Below are 20,199 nucleotides of genomic sequence, written 5' to 3' on the forward strand. Positions count from 1 at the left end.
TGCCAGAAAAAGAGGCGGGGTCATGAGTCGGTATCCAAGCAACTCGGCCAAAAAGGAGTTTACTGTCGTGCAACTCTTAAGGAGGCATTGATATACCAAATAGAAGAACAAAGTTAAGATCCATTTCAATTCCACTTCCTCCTTAGATTAAATATGTGAACTTCAAGATCCTAAATGAGATCTACCCAACAAACGACTTCGAAAGACTGGGTTTTCATGTTTTTGGCGTGATTAACTGTGTATTTTGTTTAAGTGAAATTGAAACACTTAAACATGTGTTTTTCCTTTAGGTTTTTCCACTGTGACTCAGTGCAATGGTTAAAGTCCAAGGGGATCGTGTTGTCACCCTTGCCAGAGAAGACCAGTGGTGTTTGTGTTGACGACAGGAACTTTGACTTTGTCCTTAATATCGTGTTGCTTCTGGGGAAGTTCTCCACACTTACATGCAGCTATTACCCTGTTTGAGCTATTGGAAGAATGAGTCAAATATTTGTATTATTATTTATGATCCTGCTCAATTTGAGGCAAAAATATATCTGTAATCTGAGACATATAGAGGCCTTGATTGTTTCTACTTATTTTCTTGATACATTTTTTTCTTTAAAGTAGAGAAAAGTAACAAAGAAGAAGATGATGACAAGTAAAGTAATTAATTTAATATATCAGTAGTAAAACACCTTAGTAATTACAAGACACTTTATTTTCATGTTGTACTTAACTTTAGCCATAGTTGACTTCTCTTTTTTTAATTGCTTAAATTATTCCGTTCTCACTTTATTGCAGCCACGTTAGTGAATTGTATTATGACAAAATTGGTTATTTTTGAATATAGTAAAATTTACAAAAATACTAGGCTATACATCTAAATAGGGCAAGCAAACCACAATGTTGATGCACTTTATAATATCTTAAACAACCTAAAACGGACAGAAGGTGTACCTAGTTTTGATATTACTAACTTAATTTTGGTAATAACACTGAAATATCATAGGAAAATACTCCTACACTGGTAGATCGTTTTCAAACATTTGCACTGATTTCAAATGTGTGTAAAAATATGGACAACTACTTTATAACAAATTTTATTAATATATATCATTCTTGCCATTCTTGATAAAAAAAAATTTGGCTAAATTTTAACATAAAAGATATTTGCATTTCAAGACACATACTGTAATACTGAGAGCGCGCAAAATTAGAGCAAACAGGTCTTATTATGTGAGATTAGAATGTTGAATATCAGTCTGTTATGGCATCAGCAGAGGAAGTTATTGCATATTTCTGAGGGATGGAAACAGTGAAGGACTGTAGATTCTGCAGCAGGAAGGCAGACAACCTCTCTGCAATGCTCCTTAGGAGAGAGGCTTCACAATCTTCATTGCGATGTAGTTCTGTGGATAGAGAATAGACATTAATATTCACTGAAATTACAAAATACTGTGAAAAAACTAAGTACAATGGATACAAATTATTTATAGAAATTTCAAAAATATAGAAATAATAAATGATCAGTAAACTAAGTAATCCTACTGGAAGGGAGTAGAAGATGATGCCAAGGAACAAGATAACCAGCAGAAGAAGAATCGCTGCAATGAAAATGCATCTGAATCTGCGCCAAACAATGAACTTCATGGTCTTGCAAGGGGTTGTAAACCAGAAGAATGACGTGGCAGGGCGGCTGTTGAATGGAGAGAGACAGCAATATTCACATAATTCATATTAAACAATTTATAGAACTAGAAAATCATATATTCCATGCATATTTTATTTTTTAAGGATTTATTACTTAGGTGGTTCTAGTTTGGGATTCATGTTTGGCTCATCTCTGCCTTTCCCGGCAGGTCTCTCCTCCATCTCCTTCTCTTCCACTATTTCCAGCGTCATCTCTACTTTACCCTGCAGAGTTTCAAAAAACAGTCTTAAACAGTAACCAGGGGGAAAAAAACATAACTAAGGACTGTGCTGTTGACATAAACATACACCAAGCACATGTTTCCCATCCTGTTCGATCGCGCACGGCCACCAGCCTCTTACAGACTTTTGGGAGAAAAGTGAGTTGGGCAGAGGTTTTTTGGAGGCGACTGAGCCCGCCATCCCTGGCAACATCTTCAGGCTGCACTTTTCTGGGCTCTTAGCTGGAGGGATCAGATTGAGAAGTTCCAGTTCAACTGAACCTGTAACATAGATATAGATAGAAAAAAATGTTTATTTTGTCTCCAATGCAGTAGTTCTCTCTGGCAGATCTCCACCTTTGAAGGCCTTCCTTTTGTGTGCTCGTAGCATAACAATCGTGTAATAACAATGCGTTTTCACCTAAGTTGTCATCCAAGGAGAATTTGTCATTGTCCCAAATCTCGATGATCAATTTAGGAGGAATCCTAAGTTCAGTTTTGTCCAGATTCCAAAAGTGTTCCTGAAAATGACAGACACTTTATTCAGATCAACCTGCCGTCATACCAGCACAACAACAAAAAAAAGAATGAAACAGTGACTTGATGCTTCATTCCTGTTTCACGATATCACTCACTTTACTCGAGACAACACACAGCTGCTCTGCAGGCAGGTAGTCAAACTCAAAGATGAACCTCCAGTTGAAATTTCCATCACCATCCAGGGATCGGTAGTGGACATCAGTCTTCTGCTTGTTGGCTTCCATACCTGACATCCATCTAGGAAACACAATTATGTTGAATTTAGATCGGCTATTTGTGAACGACTCAAGTTGGTAGAAAAATGCATATAAAAGTAAAACATATGTTAACACAGAAGAAGGGCTGAGGTAAGAGACAGAACAAGTAATGTACCCTTTAACGTAGATGTCACTCATGTTTTCTCCAGTGATGCTTGTTTCGTCCAGAGTAACATCAGTTGTGTTCCAAATGATGGCTCGCAAAACATACCTGTTTTAAATAAACTGTTATATTTGATCCTTGAATAAACTATGAGAAAATATTATTTGGTCAAGTGTCTCTTACTTCTTTGCTTTGCGTGGAGTGATATCAAATTGGGGCCCTGGCGAACCAAGGCTCTTGGGGAATATGTCCACCCACATTTGAATTTTTCCCTGTATTTGTGGAAAAATGATAAATCTTTTAAACATAGCTATCATACAACAATTTTAAAATATTAATTTCACAGAGCATTAGCTTCATACTTTCTCCCTACTACCTTAAGCACTACTAAAAAAATGGTACTGCTGCTGTCTTAACCTGAGACAAGTTTGGTTGGTGGGAGCTGCACAGGGTTCTGGTCTCAACATGCTCTGGTACCAAGCCCTGGTTTCTGAGGACATGCAGAGCAAGCCTCTCTCTGGCTGGGCCTAAGTGCGGGTGGATTACAGTGTTGGCCTCTGCAAAGCACATGGCAAAGCACAAAAGTCATGTATGAAAGGATAGTATATGGTAGAAGGTATTGGTTGTTGAAATAGTAGATATAAGTAATTATTCTACTAAAAATATGACAAAAGGGCATTCAAGACTTGCATTACCAAAATTTTGCAGGTTGTATCGTTTTCCTGAGAAAGAAAGGGAGCTGCCATCTCTCTCAATGTGTGGAGGAAGAACACCTCTCAATTTGGCCACGTTCTGGAGGATCTGAGAAGGCTTCAGCTGGTCTCTCCACTGATTGATCCCTGAGCTGCAAGAACATTTAAGCTTTGTTGGTTTGGCTTTGAGACTTACTTTGTAGGATGTATCAACTGTACTGTGGGAGTACATACTTACACACAGTAAGTCTGTGGCAGGCCACAGCAGGACCTGAAACGAGACAGGAGTCTGTTCTCCAAGTCAATGACTGTCTCACCCACTTTTTCATCTCTGCTCAGTAAGTCATAGTCATACACAGCAATCTTCAGGTCCTTGTCTTGAGGAATGAAGCAGGACATCTCAAACATCCTGGACAAAAATGGAGGACATAAGACCTGTTTGTTACTCCTTTACGTTCCTACACAAACTTAAAAGAATACATCACCCCCAAAATGACCAAAAGAAGAAAAAAATCTTAAAATGCTCCCAAGGTGTCCAGAGAATCAAAAAACTGAGAAAAGTCATGAAGAAATGGAGTAAATGTGTGTCGCGATTAACAACAGCAAAGCTATATCAAAACCTCCATTTACAAACTCTCAAACAGCTTGTGCAGTGTCCAAGTTTCATTTTTTTCAGTTGTATGCTCACTCTACTGCTAAAACAGGCTAAAACAGGCTAAAACATGCTAAAACAGGCTAAAACAGGCTAAAACTAATTAGCGTGCCACACACTTATGCAAAAGTGAGACAGTTTAAGCAGAAGTGTTTTAAATAGTAAGGTTTTAGCAAAGATGCATGTGTTTGGGAAGTAGTGATTATACAACTGGATAAATGAGACTTGGATTATACAGCAAAAGTTGTGTGAGAGTTTGTAAACGGATGTTGTATAGTTTTGCTGTCGTTAAATGTGGCACCCATTCATCTCAATTCATCATGACTTTTCTCAGTTTTCGGATGCTTCCTTCACCGTGTAGAAATGCAGGAAAACCAAAGTTTTCTTAAGAAATCAAGGTTACACACGCTGAGTAATTAACACACAGACGGTTTATTATGGGGGTGAAGTATTCCTTTAAAAGCAGCTATAATCATTTGAACGAATATTAAATGAACAAAAAGTTCAGTCTCACCTCCCAAACTCTGGGTTAAGGGTCTTTGGTTTGTAGTTATCTCTGTCATCCAGTGTTTTCCTTCCCAGAGCAATCTTAAGATATGGGTCACACTGAAATGAGAACGGAACATTTTTTGTTTTTAACTTCAGTAGTTTCAATCATCGTTTTTACTTAATAAAATCTGGAGCATGGTTGTGGTTGTGAATCAATTCTTTATCAGGGTGGTTGGTCAGTTGTAGCATCATATAATACTCACCAAGCCGTTCATATCCTTCGGCTGCAGGTCAAGACAGCGCACCACATAAATTCTGACCAGGCACTCCTGAGGTGCGCTCTCAGGAATCTCGCTGAACTGGCGGGGTGGAGCTGGCACCTCTGGGTCATCGGACAGTGGGTAAATCTTGAATGAGCCCTGAATATCAGCATAGAGGACAGCAACATTAGTCATATAAAATGCAAAAAAATACAACAAACTATCCCCTCACAGACATGAACCAATCTGCTGGTTTTATCAATAATACTGTCCATACACGATGTCTATGAAAATCATAAATCCTCCACTAGAGGGCAGAAGTAGCGGTCCAACAGTGAAAGCTGAGATTTATCATGTCATAATAGTTCAGGTATAATGGGATGCTTCAGGACAGGAATATTTCCTCAAAAATGTAGCTTCTTTACCTTGAACTCTCCCACCACAGAGGGATCATTTTCCTCATTTTCAGTCTTTCCACGCTGAAGTTTGAAAGTGCTGCAAAAATCATTGAGTCCCTGGAACTGTGCAACCTCTTCTAGTTCACTGTTAAACACCTGAAAACCATAGCGCAACCACGTCACAGACGGTAATCACATATATTCTTACAATCTGCTACACAGTCAAACTTTCATTATTATGAGCTTTCAACCTCACTTTATTTCACACCTTAGTTGCAAGTTTTCATGGAAGTCCCACATTTGTCTTATTTTTGTATTTAAAGACCTAAGCTCAACATATAACTTAACATAACTACTGAATCTCCCTAATGTTTGACTGCTCTTGACAGCAATTGTCTCTCTGTTTTGGGTATATACTACTGCAAACTATTATTAAAAGGAACAAGAACAAAGACTTTCTGGTCACAATGCTGTCTGTCACATCTATCTTGCTGCTGCTTGTAGAACCAAAACAATCAAGGAAAAAAGAAGAGATAAAATCAAAAATTGTGTTTTTGCGATGTGCAACGACATGTTCTTACTTGTAATGTGTCGTATCCCTTTTTCAGGTAAGGGCCACACTTTTCGTGCTCGTCAACAGAGGCATATAATTTACTCCACCAGCCTACTGCTTCCTCCTCCTACACGATGGAAAATATTGATGAACTTAGTATTTTAAGAGATGTTATCTATCAGTAGACTGTAGATCTCTCTAAATAGAAAATCTTACCATTTCAGCTTGAAGCTGCAAAGTAGAAAGCAAACAAAGAATATTTATCAATAAAAGTAAGTAAATGTAAAAATATTGTCTCCCTAATGTTGTGAGTGGAATATTATTAACCTCAGCTTTTACGATGGGTCCCTCCTCAAAGTCTATGAAAACATCTCCCTGGCCAGCAGCTATCATTGTCACTGCAAAGTCAATGGAAACAGGATACAATAAGTGTCTAAGTTATGTAGACGAGTGTGCATTTATCTGCATGCGTGTTTGTATATACCTCTAGGAGACATGCAGACTTCATTGTCAATGGCATACGGATCACAGCGGAACTCCTCCAAGCAGTCGATGGTGCACTGACCCACTACTGGTTTCCTACCGAATGGCCGGTGATCGATAACCTTCAGCACAATGGGAGGGGTGTACATTTCTTCTTTGGGCAGAAGCTAAGGAGAGAAAACAATTGTACAGAATTTGAGTCTAGACATGAAACACTTCCAGGTCTCTGAATAGTTATTCTAGAAAGTGCGAGGGTTCGTACCACTTTGAGCAGCAGCACAGATCCAGGGAAGTTGGGGTTCTTTTTGAAGTTCTTGATTACAGCGGTTTGAACAATCTCACCACCACACTCCACTATCAAACTGGGGGAGGAAACTGTGGCCAACTGGTAGGTCTTCATATTCCTCAAGCCCCAAGTCAAGACCTGGGATCAAATAAACACATCACTGCACTTAGAAACGTGTATTTGCAGATTAAGGTACTAGCATTTTGGAAGGATATAGCTGCAAGGGAATTACGGATGAGAAATGCAACCACAACAAAAATCTTAGGGTTGGGCTGGTCTTGTCTGATCAAGTAAAGTGTTTGAAGGGAATTCATATGGGCTGGCAAAGTAGCAGGATGCTGTAACGCTGTACCTCGATCGCAGTGAGCTGCACCACAGGCCTGATTCCCTGGGGAACCATGTACAGCTTCTCCCCCCGGCGAGGAGGCAACAGGGGCAGATTTCCCTCATTCACCTGTACGGCAAAGCAGAGCGTCACCTCCTAAATACAGTTTCATAGTTAAAGTTACAGTATGTTTACTTTCTTTAGTTTCTTCTTTACCTTGTTCTTCAGCAGGAGCTCTGCAGCCAGAAGTATCTCCCCAGCGTTGCTGCCTTTTTCGGTGACCGGGAACCAAAGCAGCTTCGGGCTGATTGCCACACTGGGGTTCAGTTTCACTACTGGAGGGCATGCACAGCGACCCATGGGTTCATCTTTACCCTTAGAAATAAAGAGCAGCCTGATCACATCGACCATGAACACTTGTTTGCATTTCTATGATAAAAGTCTGTATGCCTACATGATTTGACTTTGGCAGATTAAATATACAACGTACTACTTGATCTCTGTCGCACAGCTCCAGCACCACATCAGGAGGGTTGCGGGCAATAGTTTGTGGGTCTCCGTAGATTGTAATGTCTTCAAAGATGAGAGTCTGATCCCATGTGGGGTTCAGGGTGGACTTTATGACTTCAGTGGTTTTACTCACATGTAGGAATGACACATGGGCGTAGGGATCTAGGGAGGACCAGGAGTATTTATTTTGATGGAAATGTGAGAGAGAAAATCTGTGTTGTTTAATGTAATTTATACTGTGGCAAAGTTAAACATCCAAAGTCATATACATTTATTCCTCTTGACCAGGCTTGTACTTTGCTTTGTTTTTACCTGAGAAGCTGTCTTTGTCCATGGCACAGAGATTCCTCGCCTGGTACACGTACACTCTCAGGTGGTAAAGGTTAAACTCTGAAAAGTGAGATTACATTTATCAGCATGTTAAACTGTAAACTGTAAAAACTGACTTCTTGACTGAATCTGACCATGCACAAGGAAGTTTAAAGAATCAATCAGCATGAGTGCTTTATCTGACCCAACGACTTACCGCTAAAGTGGCAGGAAACAGTGGGTGTGTTGGCGGCAAATTGTTTGACTGCATCCCTTTTACTGGCCTTTTCGCCAACATCAACTCCCTGTTAACAAAACGCAGGGTGAGGTGCTTAAAAGAACAAAATTGAAGAAATGATGAAGGAAAGAATGCAGAATTAAAACAAACTTCCTGAGTGATTTGCCAACATCTGACAGGAACAGGCCCATGCAGGAGAATAATGAGAGGATATGACTCAGATGGCACAAAGTTACTGTTGTTGCCATGACAAGTGCCTAATTTGGGGAAATGTAAGAATACAACTCATATTTAGAAGAGTTTCTCAAGGGACTTATTTAAGACTCACTAATTCCCCTTCCAGCCTGAAGATGGCGGCGGAACCAATGCAGTCTGATGGCACTATCTTTTTCCTCCATCTGCGGCGCCGGAACCTGTCAGAGGACCTCTCCTGCCTGTGGAACTTCCAGCCAATCAGGGAACAGTACTCCCACCCTTCCCCTGGTTCTTGCTTCTGTGGCAGAGACAAGGACAGGTTAAATAATGAGAAACTGCACTCATAACATTCCTCAAATCTACTCTTTTTCTCCTCTTCATCACCTTAGTAACAGCCAATTTATCAGATATCTTCCTCCGTGGTCTAATGAGTCTCTTCCTGCGATGGACATGATACATTTTCTCTGCTGCAACCCATGATTTTGGCTTATCATTGGGAGGGATGGTAACTCCGTATTCCCAACCTAGTGCCATAAGACACACAAGGACATGCACACAGACCAATTAAACCTGCAGTATTTAAAGGATGAAAACACAATGACATGAAGATTGTGATCATAGAGTTCAGTTTTAGTGGTCATGTTACCTTTCTCATCAACAGCTTTGTTGCTGTCAAAGCTCCAGTCATCTTCCCAGCTCCATCCAGGTGGACACTCAAACTCTGCTGGGCTTTGAGACATTGCTCCATTCTAGACAACCCAGACCCCACGTTAATTTATGCCATGTAAAGAGTATCTTTCTGATGTCACTGTCAATGCTTTAAATCCTTAAACCTGCATTAACTAACTACTTTTTGAAATCATATATGTCCTCTCCTTCTGGCTCTGTTTTATCTCCCTACCAACTCCTGAGAAAAATATCTGGTTCTTTACGTTCACCAGCTAGTTGCTTGTTTTGTGCGTACATTTTTTGTTACAGGTAGCATACAGTGCGTTTATCAGAGATGTGTCTGGAATAAAAGTGAATCCGTTATTAAAGTCGTCGCCCATGAAACAAAAACAACAAGCTGAAAAATGCCAAAACGCTCCAAACTACCTAGCAGTTGGGTGGTAGTTCTCTTTATATAATCCACTCTACATCACACATAGTCATTTAATCCATTAAACATATTAAGAATAGTAGCTTTCGTTTCTCTTTGGCCAGTATCCAGAACAAGTACCCAAAATTATGTCATAATAAGTATTAGCCCTAATATTAAACTACATATCATAACCAGGAAGACACCAGGTCATATTCATAAAGGTCTGCAAAGGTCCATATGTTTATCTAAATAAAATCAACAACTATGAAACCTACCTTTCCTAAGTACATGATGGAGCAGGAAAACTGATATCATTGCAAACTAACATGAATAGACAGGCTTTTGTCCTGTAATCTTCAGCCACATATTTCACAAAAATCAAATGTTTGTATATTGTATCTGTGTGAGAGCAGTAGGTCGTACCACGTCTGTGTAGGGCTTATCTTTGGGCTTCCATTCCCCACCAGGGAAACGGGTTTCGTTTTGAAAAAGTTCGTCTGTGAACTCTGTGTGGCCTGCGTCTGCTTCTGTCAACAGGCTGTAAAAAAACACCAGCACAAAGATTGATGAGAAGCTTTGTGACTCAGAAAGCAGCTATGTAGGACCATGATAAAGCAAGCGGAACCGCTCAGGAAGACCAGCTTCAGAGAGCTAAGATCGTTTACATGAGCTTTGGTGGGAGGGAGACCTCCTTCAACCAAAACCCTGAGTGATGCCGAAATTCCTTTTCATTTCCTGTGATTGTGTTCACCCTGTGGCTGGTACAAGCACTGATTTATGATAACTGCCAATTAATGGAAGACAGGGCTGAAATAAGAACAGGATTCTGGAGCGTGTCCTACTGCACAGTGTTAACAGGATGTTTGTACTTGATACTGTACAAGCAATGAATCACGAACGACTGTGCCTGTGTGTGTGCTTGTCTGTGTTAAAGTGAGTTTTTTTAAACTTACCATCGCTCGGGGTCAACAAACCAGTCGCCCTCCCAATCCCATCCATGTGGTGGCAGAAAGCATTCTTGTTTGAGTTTCAGCTTTCCGGTTACATCGGAGAATTTAGAACGACCAACCAGACCGGTAGTTCCCCACTTCCCCACACCATAGGCTTGGTTCTCATACTGTGGAATTAAAGTCAGAGATAAGAAAACTGAAATCAGATTAAATGTGTATATATTAAAAAAAAAAAGCTAATGCTTTGTGTAGCTACTGTACCATTTCAGCATACACGCTGAAGTTTCCCTCTGAGAAGCTGTTGAACTTCTTCTCATGGGCAGAAAGACCGAGCCACATGTTGACCCGCAGCTGAACAGGGACCTTCACACCCTTGTTTTTGTCCATGGGGTACTAAAACACAAAAAGTATGATAGTGGCTACTGTTTCTGGAATGTAACAGTGAAATGTATAATGCAAAATATATGAATGTGTTACTGTTTGTTTGCTAGTTTTGTACCTGCATGAAAATGGTCTGGGTCCGTCCACAGTGTTTCCCACGAGCCTGTTCGCTAAGGTTTGAAAACAGGATCTGGTTTGCTGGGACTCGAGCATAAGCAACCCGTTTCTCTCCTCTTAACATCCAGATGATCACATCTGGCATGCTGTTCTGAGGCTGGTAGAGACAAACTACATTTCAGTTACATAATTAAATTTAATTTATGTATTATTGAGCTGAATAACATTAGATTTTTTGCATTTCCTGACCTCCTCTGCCAGCTGCTTGATTCTGTCCAACCAGTCCTCAATGTCACCAACAGTGGCCTTGACATCTGTGGCCTCCTCTTTCATGCGATAGGCTAACTTTCTGATACCTTCAACAGCAGAATTGCGCAGGTTTTTCAACTGGAGATCCAGTTCAGTCGCATTGGGCTGGTCCTCGAGCACTGTGATCTGGAAACTGTCAAAAGGTTGTTAGTGAGAGTAATGTTGGATGGAAACCACACAAGGTAAAGCAATAACATAACTCAACCCTAACAACCACCTGCGATTGTATTTGATTTAAAAGTAATAACCACACTACAGTTTTCCTAATGATAAGTTGCATTATAGCATTACTTCATACAACACACAGGTCCAGTGTGTCCTACCTGTTCAGGTCCTCAATCATGTGGTTGATGAGTTTGAGCCAAATCTCTGCCAGACGTGTCTCTGACACTTTGGCTAACATGGCGTTTTTTAAAGAGGTGAGGTGGGACTCCTAAAATAAATCCCAGAGAAAGATAAAAGGAGATGACTATGCAGTACTACCTTTGTAGAGACGTACAATATGTGCCACTGTAACTTATTCTCACCAGTCTCTCAGCGATGAAGAGGAGAACGTTGACAGAGTCCAGACGGTGGCTGATGTCTTCCCAGTATGAAGTGAGAATCACTACAGGCTTAGTGTCAGCCCAGGGCAGGTAATAGTAGTAATTACCTGTGGGATTGAAAAAATATATACCCAGTCATTTTAAACACAAGTTGTGGAGTAGACAGCTCCTTAACATTTGGTGTTCATGTGGTTCTTCTCTTTTGCTTCATGACCCCTTAAACACAGATTTACAGCAAGGTAAACAGTTTAACATAAGTAACTGTCCACTGTTACAGCAAATTTATATATATATTTAAATATATAGATATATATATGGAGACACCCTTGATTATGAAACAGAATTAATTAATTTTTTAATTCTTGCACATTTAAGCTTTTCATACCATCAAACACAGCAAAGCTGTACTGGGTGGTGGACGACAGGGGCTTGCAGGTGGAGTCCAGCTTGTTACCATAGTTACCAATGCTGACCTCGAACTGGATTGCCTCACCCGGCTCTTGGAGCATGCATGCGCTGTGGAACACAGCGCACAGAGAGAATTTCCTCCTCCGCTGGTATTTCTGCACTCAATTAAAAAGGATGTGGCAATGTTAGAGGTGAGGGCAGGGTTATTTATGACTCTGTTCTGAACTAGATTCTATTTTTTCATAGACACTGAGCTACTTAAATGTTCTGTGGGTAAACTCTGACCAATATTGCTGTAACATTTTAAAGAAAAAAAGCAATGAAATGACAACTTACAGATTCAAAACCATTGGCCTTTAATTTAAGGATTAACAAAAAATTTAATAAATACAGAGACAGCAGTAGTTACAGTACCAAGTGTTTACCTGTGCCACTAGGATGTCATCACTGGAGATGTCATCCAGATTCTCATCAACCTTCCTATCCAGCTGAGTGGACAGCTCAACAAGGACCCTACCCCTGTAGGCGACCCCTTCACCCTGAAACGTATCAAAATCCAATATACAGATTGTGATGCAGATCAAATTACCATGTCTGTATTCCTACAGAACTGAACCGACTGTACTGAGCTAATAATGTAGGCTTACCCTTCCAAAGTTGAGTTCCTCGTATGGATCGGGCAGGCCGGTAAATTCTCTCGGGCTTCCGTACAGGTTGACATAGCAAGGCCCAAAAGCTGGGAGAAAACCGACCTCTGATGCTGCAGTGCTCACTGTAACATACAGACACTTTAGAAACCCACCTGAACAGTTTCAAGGCTTTGAAGCAATAAGGTGCATGAGAACGATCGGGTTAAACACTCAATTCAACATTTTAAAACATGAAGATGACCATTCTTACGTACATTCAGACACTGTGTTGCAATCAGGCCGTGCATATGTTTTCAGTGGGGGGAAAAAAACATATTTGTTAAATGTCATATTGCAAAATCTAAAATGTTATCATTACATAAACACTGATAACATTATTACCTTCAATCTCTCCACCAGAGCAAGACATTTTGCTCAGGTTTAAAAACGTTGTTCCTATGGCATCATCCTTGGTTATACGATCCCTTACAAGAATAAACTGGCACTTTAAATATTGGTTTTGATATTATTGTCACTTGTGCAGCTGTGTATGAATTAATTTTAGTTCTTACCAGTCATATAAAGTCAACTTTATGCTTTCACACATGGATGGGAACTAAAGGGGCAGACAGAGGTATGTGTTGATTTGTGCTGGACGTTAAAGTGTTTTGGAAATTTGAAACAAGCCCATTAGAAAAATCTTTATATGCACCTTGACTTGGAGATTGATGAGTTGATTCCACTCCGGATTAGCATTTTTCTCAATGATTTTGCTGTACAGCTAAAACAAAGAAAATGCCATGCATATACATAATAGTCACAGTGAGAACATTTAAACACCTTTTTTTCCTTTCAAATCAAACATGAATTACCGTCTTGCCAGCAAAGCTAACTTCCACATATGGATCCACCAAGTTTTTCCTGTCTCCATCCCCTCCAAAGACCTGTTTCACCGTCTGAATAAAGGCATCATCCACTGCAATGAAAAGTAGGTTCTAAATAGAAGTTTTTCAAGGGGATTTGACTGCATTAAATTACAATGGTTGCAGGCATTTATAGGTCACTTACTCTGTGGCATATCTTCGGCACGGTAGACTTTGAGACTGAGCGTGGCCCATCGCATTGTGACACCGGCCGGCATCAAAAGATTGCTTTCTATGTCGTCCTGCTCCCCACTTATCTCTCTCTTCTCAGTCTGGACACAGGAGAGGAGAGGAGAGGAGAGAGAGGAGAGGAGAGGAGAGGAGAGGAGAGGAGAGGAGAGGAGAGGAGAGGAGAGGAGAGGAGGAGAGGAGAGGAGAGGAGAGCTTGTCATGGTCTTTTTCAAAACAGATCTGTTCTCTGTGTCTAGTAGAAATAAACTTGATGGTAAGAGAGAAAGTTCACCCACCGGTGGCTCATCTCCGGTGCCCAAGACAATTATGCTGACTTTCAGGTAACCTCTAGCCCCTGAGCTAGAGTCATCAGGATCACTCAGGAGGAGCCATTTCCTCATAATGGCATGACCTGGATATAGTAAAATATTCAACCATTTCAAACACTTACAATATAATATACTATATACAAACAAATACATCTTTCACAAAGTATGCATTTAATCTGAAATACTGACCTGATTCATCATAGATGTAGCCAACATCCAGCTGGGTAAGCAAGAATAAAAACATTTTAATGATTGAAAATGTTTAATCTGTCAACCTGCTGGAACTTCAATTGGCATACCTTGAACTCTCCCACTAGATTGTCAGCTCTGAGGGAGTAGGAGTCATAAACCTGTCAAGAAAAACATGACTTTACGGCTTCAGTAGATATAGAAATTCCCTGATTTGAAACAAATGAATTTTCTTTTTTAGGTTTGCAAAAAGGAAATTAAAAAGGAGTTATCTACGCACCCGAAGACTAATACTCTCGTCAAACAGCTCTGAAGGTAGCATGTTAACATTGTAGAAAAGCATCTGAGGGACAGAAACAAGTCATAAATAAATTTGTATTTCCCTTGTCACTGTATGCACAATTTTTGATGTCAGACACAAGTTGTTATCAGGGATAGGATTTACAATTTGTTAAGCTGAGATGCTTTTGCAAAAACTGAGACAGGGGAAAATGCATAGGAGAGGAGTTAGATAAAGCTGACACGGCCTTTAAGGTCCACTGTCATATCACCGCTGCCGACACAGAGAGAAGTTCCCCAGAGGGTTATTAAAGCTGGAGGGGATTAAGTGGCGAAGAGAGAAGACAAGTGGATGTTGACAGACAAGATAAAAGTAATAGTAAGCAGTCACCAATTCATTTCTACAGGATGTTGCATATTGTGGACTAGTTACCTCGTTGAAAAAGGGGTTATTTCCTCTTCTAATTCTGGTCCTGTGGGTCTGTCCGCATACATTCACCTTAACCACTGGCTTGATGTTGTTGCCAGGCAGCTGTCGACCCTCGATAACCCGAATACGTATCTGAACATTGCAAGCCACAGTGAGGCAGCTGAACAAACAGTCAGACAATTTATCTTGTTCCTTTATGAAAAGGTACCGTTGATTCATTTTGGTTGACAAATACTGACATAGACCTTTTACAGGAATAAAAATATTTTTCACAAACAGTAAATCAGTAAAACTGCTTGCCCTGAGCCATAATCAATAGAAGGTTCCCAAATTTGCAATTCTCTAAAAAGAGGAATACATATTATAATATAATCTGTGGGTTCCAATGTATATTTGCATTGGTGAAGCCTGCTGTCATTCATGTGATTAATTAACAGAATTTCCCGTTAAATTGGCATTTGTGATGTTCCAGGAACACAGCTATCAAAACGCAAACAATACCTGGAAGTCCTGAGGCTTATTGGCCAAGGCTCTATTCGTCTTTCGACAGAGTCGGACTGGCTTGTGGCTGGGTTTCCCAGGCTGGTTTGGAGAAGTGGGATCTCCTGGTCTCTCACCCTGGTCTCCTCCTTCCACGTCTGCCTCCCTCTCATCGCCCTCCTCACTGTCTCCTGTGGAGCAAAACAACAATAATTACAACATTCTTATATATCCCATCAATATTCGAAAAACACTTTTTTATTGTAGAAAGACCGATATCCTGGGAGTGTGTGATGTATCTGCTAACCTCTTTACAACATTTATTGAAATATTGAATAATAATCAGAGTATATTTCTAAGAGATAAACTAAATTACAACCCTTACCAGTTATATCAACAAACAGTTCTATGAATAGCAATAACGGCAGCCAGAAGGCACCTTACATTTATTTGGAAGAAATAAATCCTTTTTCTGTATCAAAGTGGTTCAATGAGTTGTAATTCTGTTTGACATATGAAAAAAATATGCATAATTTAAGAAGAAAAAAACCTTTTGGAATTTGGAAGAGTTTGGGCCCCATTTTTTTTTTTTTATTAGAAAAACATAATCCAGTTGCTGCTGGGGGTGGTGTTGGAGTTGGTGTTAAAACAACTGTTCGTGTGTTTTTGTTTCATTATTATTGTGACACTGGATAGACTGTGGAAATAATTAATATGAATTATTGTAAAGGAATGTGATGTTTTGTGTGTTATTTTGGGAGGGAATAAGTAAAATCAGTAATAACCATCCCTTTTAATTTCTTAAGACACCATACTCTTCACTTACCTGCATCCGTGTGTCTATTACGTTGAGCATTAGGGTTTAGAGAAGTGTCGGCTGATGGCTCATACCTAATGAGCAAATTGATGGTTGCCTGAAAAAGAAAATGCTTTCTAAATTAGCATTATCAGCTCTACTGTGTATGTCTAACACCAAATATATGTCACAGGATAGTCAACTACTTCAACTACATAGTCAACTGCTTAAACTACATAGTCAACTACTTCCTGCGGATCTATACAGATACCAGGCACCATCCACTGCCAGAGCTGAAGCTGAGTTAGCTGATATTCTGTATCGTAAAAATGCACAAGTATCACATTTTATTGCTAAATGTACTCACCCCAATAGGCTTTTGATGCTCATTGATCAAGGGCAGATTCTTTGATGGGAGGGATGTCATTTGACCACTGGCCAAGTCTCTCAGAGGGATTTGTGCCGAGCCAATGAACCTGAAAAGCAATCACATTTATTTTTCCTTTCGCAGACAATCATACACATATCATTAAATGCATCATTGCAGGTGGAGGGAAACAATAGTCTTGGTTTGAAAAGGGAAGAATAGCTAAAAGAAACAAAAAGAGGACGCTTTTGGTTCCAAAATCAACGCAATGTTTATAACTATAATAACATGTTGCTCTGGATATTTGGCGGTTTCTACTTCCCAATTTCACTTCTTCTTATTAATCACAATGGATTACAACACATTGGACATTTTCTAAAATCAACCCAAATCAAATCCCCTCAAAAAATACATTTTGCTTGTCTAACCATGAAAAACCATGTTCATGACAATGCTCAGGCTATGTTTTCTCAACAGCTGTGCCATTATTAATCATCACAGAGAGCTTAAAAAACTTGGCTTGTCCTTGGAAAGCTGGTATGGCAATTTACTGTCTCTACAGTAGAACATTTAGTGTCTCAAACACTGCAGAGGCCACATGCAAGGACTGGTTTATACAAATTAACGTTTGTATACATTACTCGCTTATGAAACTAGAAAACAAAACTTTGAAACTCTAGTTTCAAGTATTTAGATATGCTTCAGTGAAAAAAAATAGCAACTATATTTTTCACCACAGTAAGAGAGCCAGATAACAATTTGCCCGGCATACTGATATATTTTCCACTACTTAGATATCACTTTTAATCAAAGCTCATTTAGGCGCAAAGCAAGCATTGCCAAACAAACTGAGCAGTCTTTAAAATGGCTTATCTTGATAGTACCACAGACTAGATCACCCTGTTAGGTTCTTTAAGTCAAATTCCTTTTCTAGAATTCCCTAGATTATAGACATGGGGAACAGTTGGGCATAAAGTGTTGCCAAACATATTTCCCCTTCAGAATCAGCTTTACTCTCTGTACAAAGTTTATTTCACATTGGATAACAGGCTGTGTTACAACTAGTCAACACAAATGTGCCAATGACAAGCCAGCACAAGCTCTATTATTCACCACCCTCATGCGTTGCAGATAGTGATCATGGAAAAATATCCCTGTGTGTTTGTGGCTGTGACAGTCACCCTCCCATCCTCCCTCAACCCTTGTGCCTGCCCAAAAATAATTTATATTATACACAACCAGTCACGAGAGTGAGTCAGTGGAAATTCTATATCTTGTTCCAATTATCATTACTTCTACCTTCTTGCCTGCACTGCAAAACGACAAAAAAAGGCCAAAATCACAATTACAAAATGCCTAACAAACAGATAAACAATAATAAATTAAGTAGAGTTGTAAACATCATATATGGAGGTCTGAGTCAACCGTATGGACGGTTAGCAAGAGATGACTTTTTTCCCTTTTAAGGTAACATTCTCCTAAAAGCAAGAGTGCTTTTGTGAGGCAGACAAAACAACGTCTTCACTGACTCTGCTGCAAGTCTTAACATGGCCGCAGTGAGTCCTGTGATTACACAGCTCAGTTAAGTTAAAACATGCTGCTCCGCTCATTAAGAAAAGTTCATAACTACCACACGGTTAAAATGGATAGTTGCAGTATCACTTGTAGTACAACAGCTAAGAAAAAAGCACTTTCACCATTTGTAATCACACATCTAACTTCTCAAAAGTTAAACCTTTGAGGCGTAGTGAGGTTGTCCCTTTCAGTTATTACCTGCACTACACAGTCAAACATAACAGTTTATTTTTTTTTATAAAGACCGCATACACTTAGTCGTGGGGGAGTTGTTCACACTCTTCTACAAAAGTAGCAGTGTGTTTAAACTATCAGTAATAAGTCATACACTTTTTTGTCTTTAGCAAAGTTTGGGCACAAAATATGAAACATGCATTTGTCACAATTTCAATGTCTGATGCTTTTCATACACATACTTGTCTTTGCCGATTGTCTCATAGTCTTTGACAACAACATTGATAAAAGTAGACGAATCCAAGGAAGAGCCTTTCAGATCAAATTCAAGCACCTGTAATTACAGGGAACAGACTTTTACAATCAATCATTTTAAAACAACAACATACAGTAGATTTGACTGAGGTAATGAGAGCAGTTCTCAGGTGAGTCATTTCCCAGTCAATACGCTCTAAATGTCTCATAACGGTTCATTCATAATGGTCTTACTTCGTTCCATACAGGATTCACTTCACTGTCAATCGCTTTGGTTTTCTTCTTTTCATCTGTAATCACAACGAACAGCACCATATTTATTTGCAAAAACTTAGTTTTTTCAGTTTTATTTCCTAGAGAGGACGGTAGATACTTCCTAGAAGATAAAACATAAATGACTGAATCAACATTTTACAAGCTGCTGGAAACAGAGGACCACTTCATACACTAAGGAATCTAGTTTTGTAAATAAAAAGTTCAAGCTGTGAGGCCAAAAAAGTTGCTGTCATCTGTGTACAGAGGGCTTTTTTCTGCCCTTATAGGGATGTACTCTTCGTTTTGATTAATAACCACTGCCAACTTATTCAAATTAAGCTGTAAGAATGGATGCATACTGTAAACTTCTAATACATTTATGTCATTTACAAAACATTAAGGGTGACAGAAAAGATGATAGCTTGATAGAAAGTGAAACACTGTGTGCATGAGAAAATAGTTCATAGAGCATACAGCCGTTTCCAACAGAGAAAAAAAAAAATGGTCTCACCTCTAAAGATAATCGTAACGATTGGATCTGGGTTTCCAAGTTTCTTTTTGGGAATCCCACATGCCGACTGCACATTTACCCTAAGCATTTTGATAAAAGTCCCAATTTATTCAGTGAAACGATTCATATTCCGTGGAGAGAGGAAGGGATCCGCTACAGAGGGAACTGAAAGGCACAGATGTGAGGGAGGACTGGATGCCAGAGGGCAGCCTCACTCATGAGTCACACACATTGAACGCATCAGCCAGCCAGGGTGAGGACCGTGAGCAGGCGACAAAGACACACTTAGGTGACCTGGAAAAGGACAGCCTGGCTTCCTCATCAGCTCTTCAAATGGTGTCATGCGTTTAACTAAGTGTTGCATCACTGTGCAGAACTGTGAGTTGAGGCATCTGGGTAACATCCAGGCAGACCTGCAGAGGTGCGCCCTCTCTTCTCTTGCGCCCCCCAGTGGCGTTGCCAGTAATTGCATCCACCCTGTTGCTGTCAGAAGTAACTATTTAAACTAGCGGGTTTAAAATATAAAACAGGCTAGCTAGATTGTTTGATTGTTTCCAATTGAGTAAGAATTTACTCCATGCTTTGATAAGACATAAACGCAACTGAAGGTCAGTTACACAGCTTTTATGACGCTATTTACTAGATGTTACTTACAAAATGTGAGTTGACGTTCAGCTAAGCTAACTAGAAATGTCTGCATTGCTTAGAAAACAATCCTGGCTCTAGTTACACGTCGTACATGTCGTCGTCCCCCCCACCTGTTACTCTGCTAGTTGCAACCTCTCAAAGGAAATCCACTTTGAGAATGTTTGTTTTTGAAATTGTTTATTCTGACAATCTGAAAAATGTATGATTCCTGTGTC

At 39.7% G+C, this 20,199-nt stretch overlaps 1 protein-coding gene across 1 annotated transcript; it reads right to left on the minus strand.

The window, feature by feature from the left end:
* Positions 1-1,068: 1,068 nt before the first annotated feature.
* On the minus strand, positions 1,069-19,604 carry myofl (myoferlin like). The gene is made up of 54 exons (XM_054600828.1): positions 19,337-19,604; positions 18,805-18,860; positions 18,558-18,649; positions 16,567-16,675; positions 16,230-16,317; positions 15,425-15,594; positions 14,927-15,055; positions 14,495-14,557; positions 14,325-14,375; positions 14,215-14,245; positions 13,993-14,108; positions 13,671-13,797; positions 13,475-13,578; positions 13,315-13,383; positions 13,175-13,218; positions 13,005-13,087; positions 12,878-12,910; positions 12,621-12,745; positions 12,399-12,512; positions 11,951-12,128; positions 11,548-11,672; positions 11,344-11,453; positions 10,961-11,153; positions 10,713-10,868; positions 10,475-10,606; positions 10,217-10,380; positions 9,687-9,801; positions 8,829-8,931; positions 8,567-8,706; positions 8,316-8,480; positions 7,967-8,054; positions 7,753-7,830; positions 7,421-7,602; positions 7,147-7,305; positions 6,958-7,059; positions 6,582-6,743; positions 6,321-6,486; positions 6,164-6,234; positions 6,053-6,067; positions 5,865-5,963; positions 5,311-5,439; positions 4,889-5,044; positions 4,651-4,742; positions 3,723-3,893; positions 3,488-3,636; positions 3,210-3,349; positions 2,976-3,064; positions 2,805-2,900; positions 2,528-2,669; positions 2,314-2,413; positions 1,981-2,174; positions 1,787-1,896; positions 1,531-1,678; positions 1,069-1,391 (listed from the first exon to the last, which is right to left on the minus strand). The coding sequence occupies exons 1-54, from the start codon at positions 19,422-19,424 to the stop codon at positions 1,353-1,355; spliced, it is 6,150 nt and encodes a 2,049-aa protein (XP_054456803.1). The 5' UTR covers positions 19,425-19,604; the 3' UTR covers positions 1,069-1,352.
* Between the last annotated feature and the right edge of the window lie 595 nt (positions 19,605-20,199).

Source organism: Anoplopoma fimbria, chromosome 6 (assembly GCF_027596085.1).
Source record: "Anoplopoma fimbria isolate UVic2021 breed Golden Eagle Sablefish chromosome 6, Afim_UVic_2022, whole genome shotgun sequence".
Lineage (NCBI taxonomy): Eukaryota > Metazoa > Chordata > Actinopteri > Perciformes > Anoplopomatidae > Anoplopoma > Anoplopoma fimbria.

What these genes read in the sequence shown, in the direction of transcription:
- myofl (XM_054600828.1), bottom strand. Translation starts at nt 19,424, where the DNA reads ATGCTTAGGGTAAATGTGCAGTCGGCATGTGGGATTCCCAAAAAGAAA. An exon ending in TAATAGACACACGGATGCAG is followed by an intron (nt 15,595 to 16,229) that starts GTAAGTGAAGAG and finishes TTTGCTCCACAG; the next exon opens with GAGACAGTGAGGAGGGCGAT. An exon ending in CAGCTTTGCTGTGTTTGATG is followed by an intron (nt 11,673 to 11,950) that starts GTATGAAAAGCT and finishes TCAATCCCACAG; the next exon opens with GTAATTACTACTATTACCTG.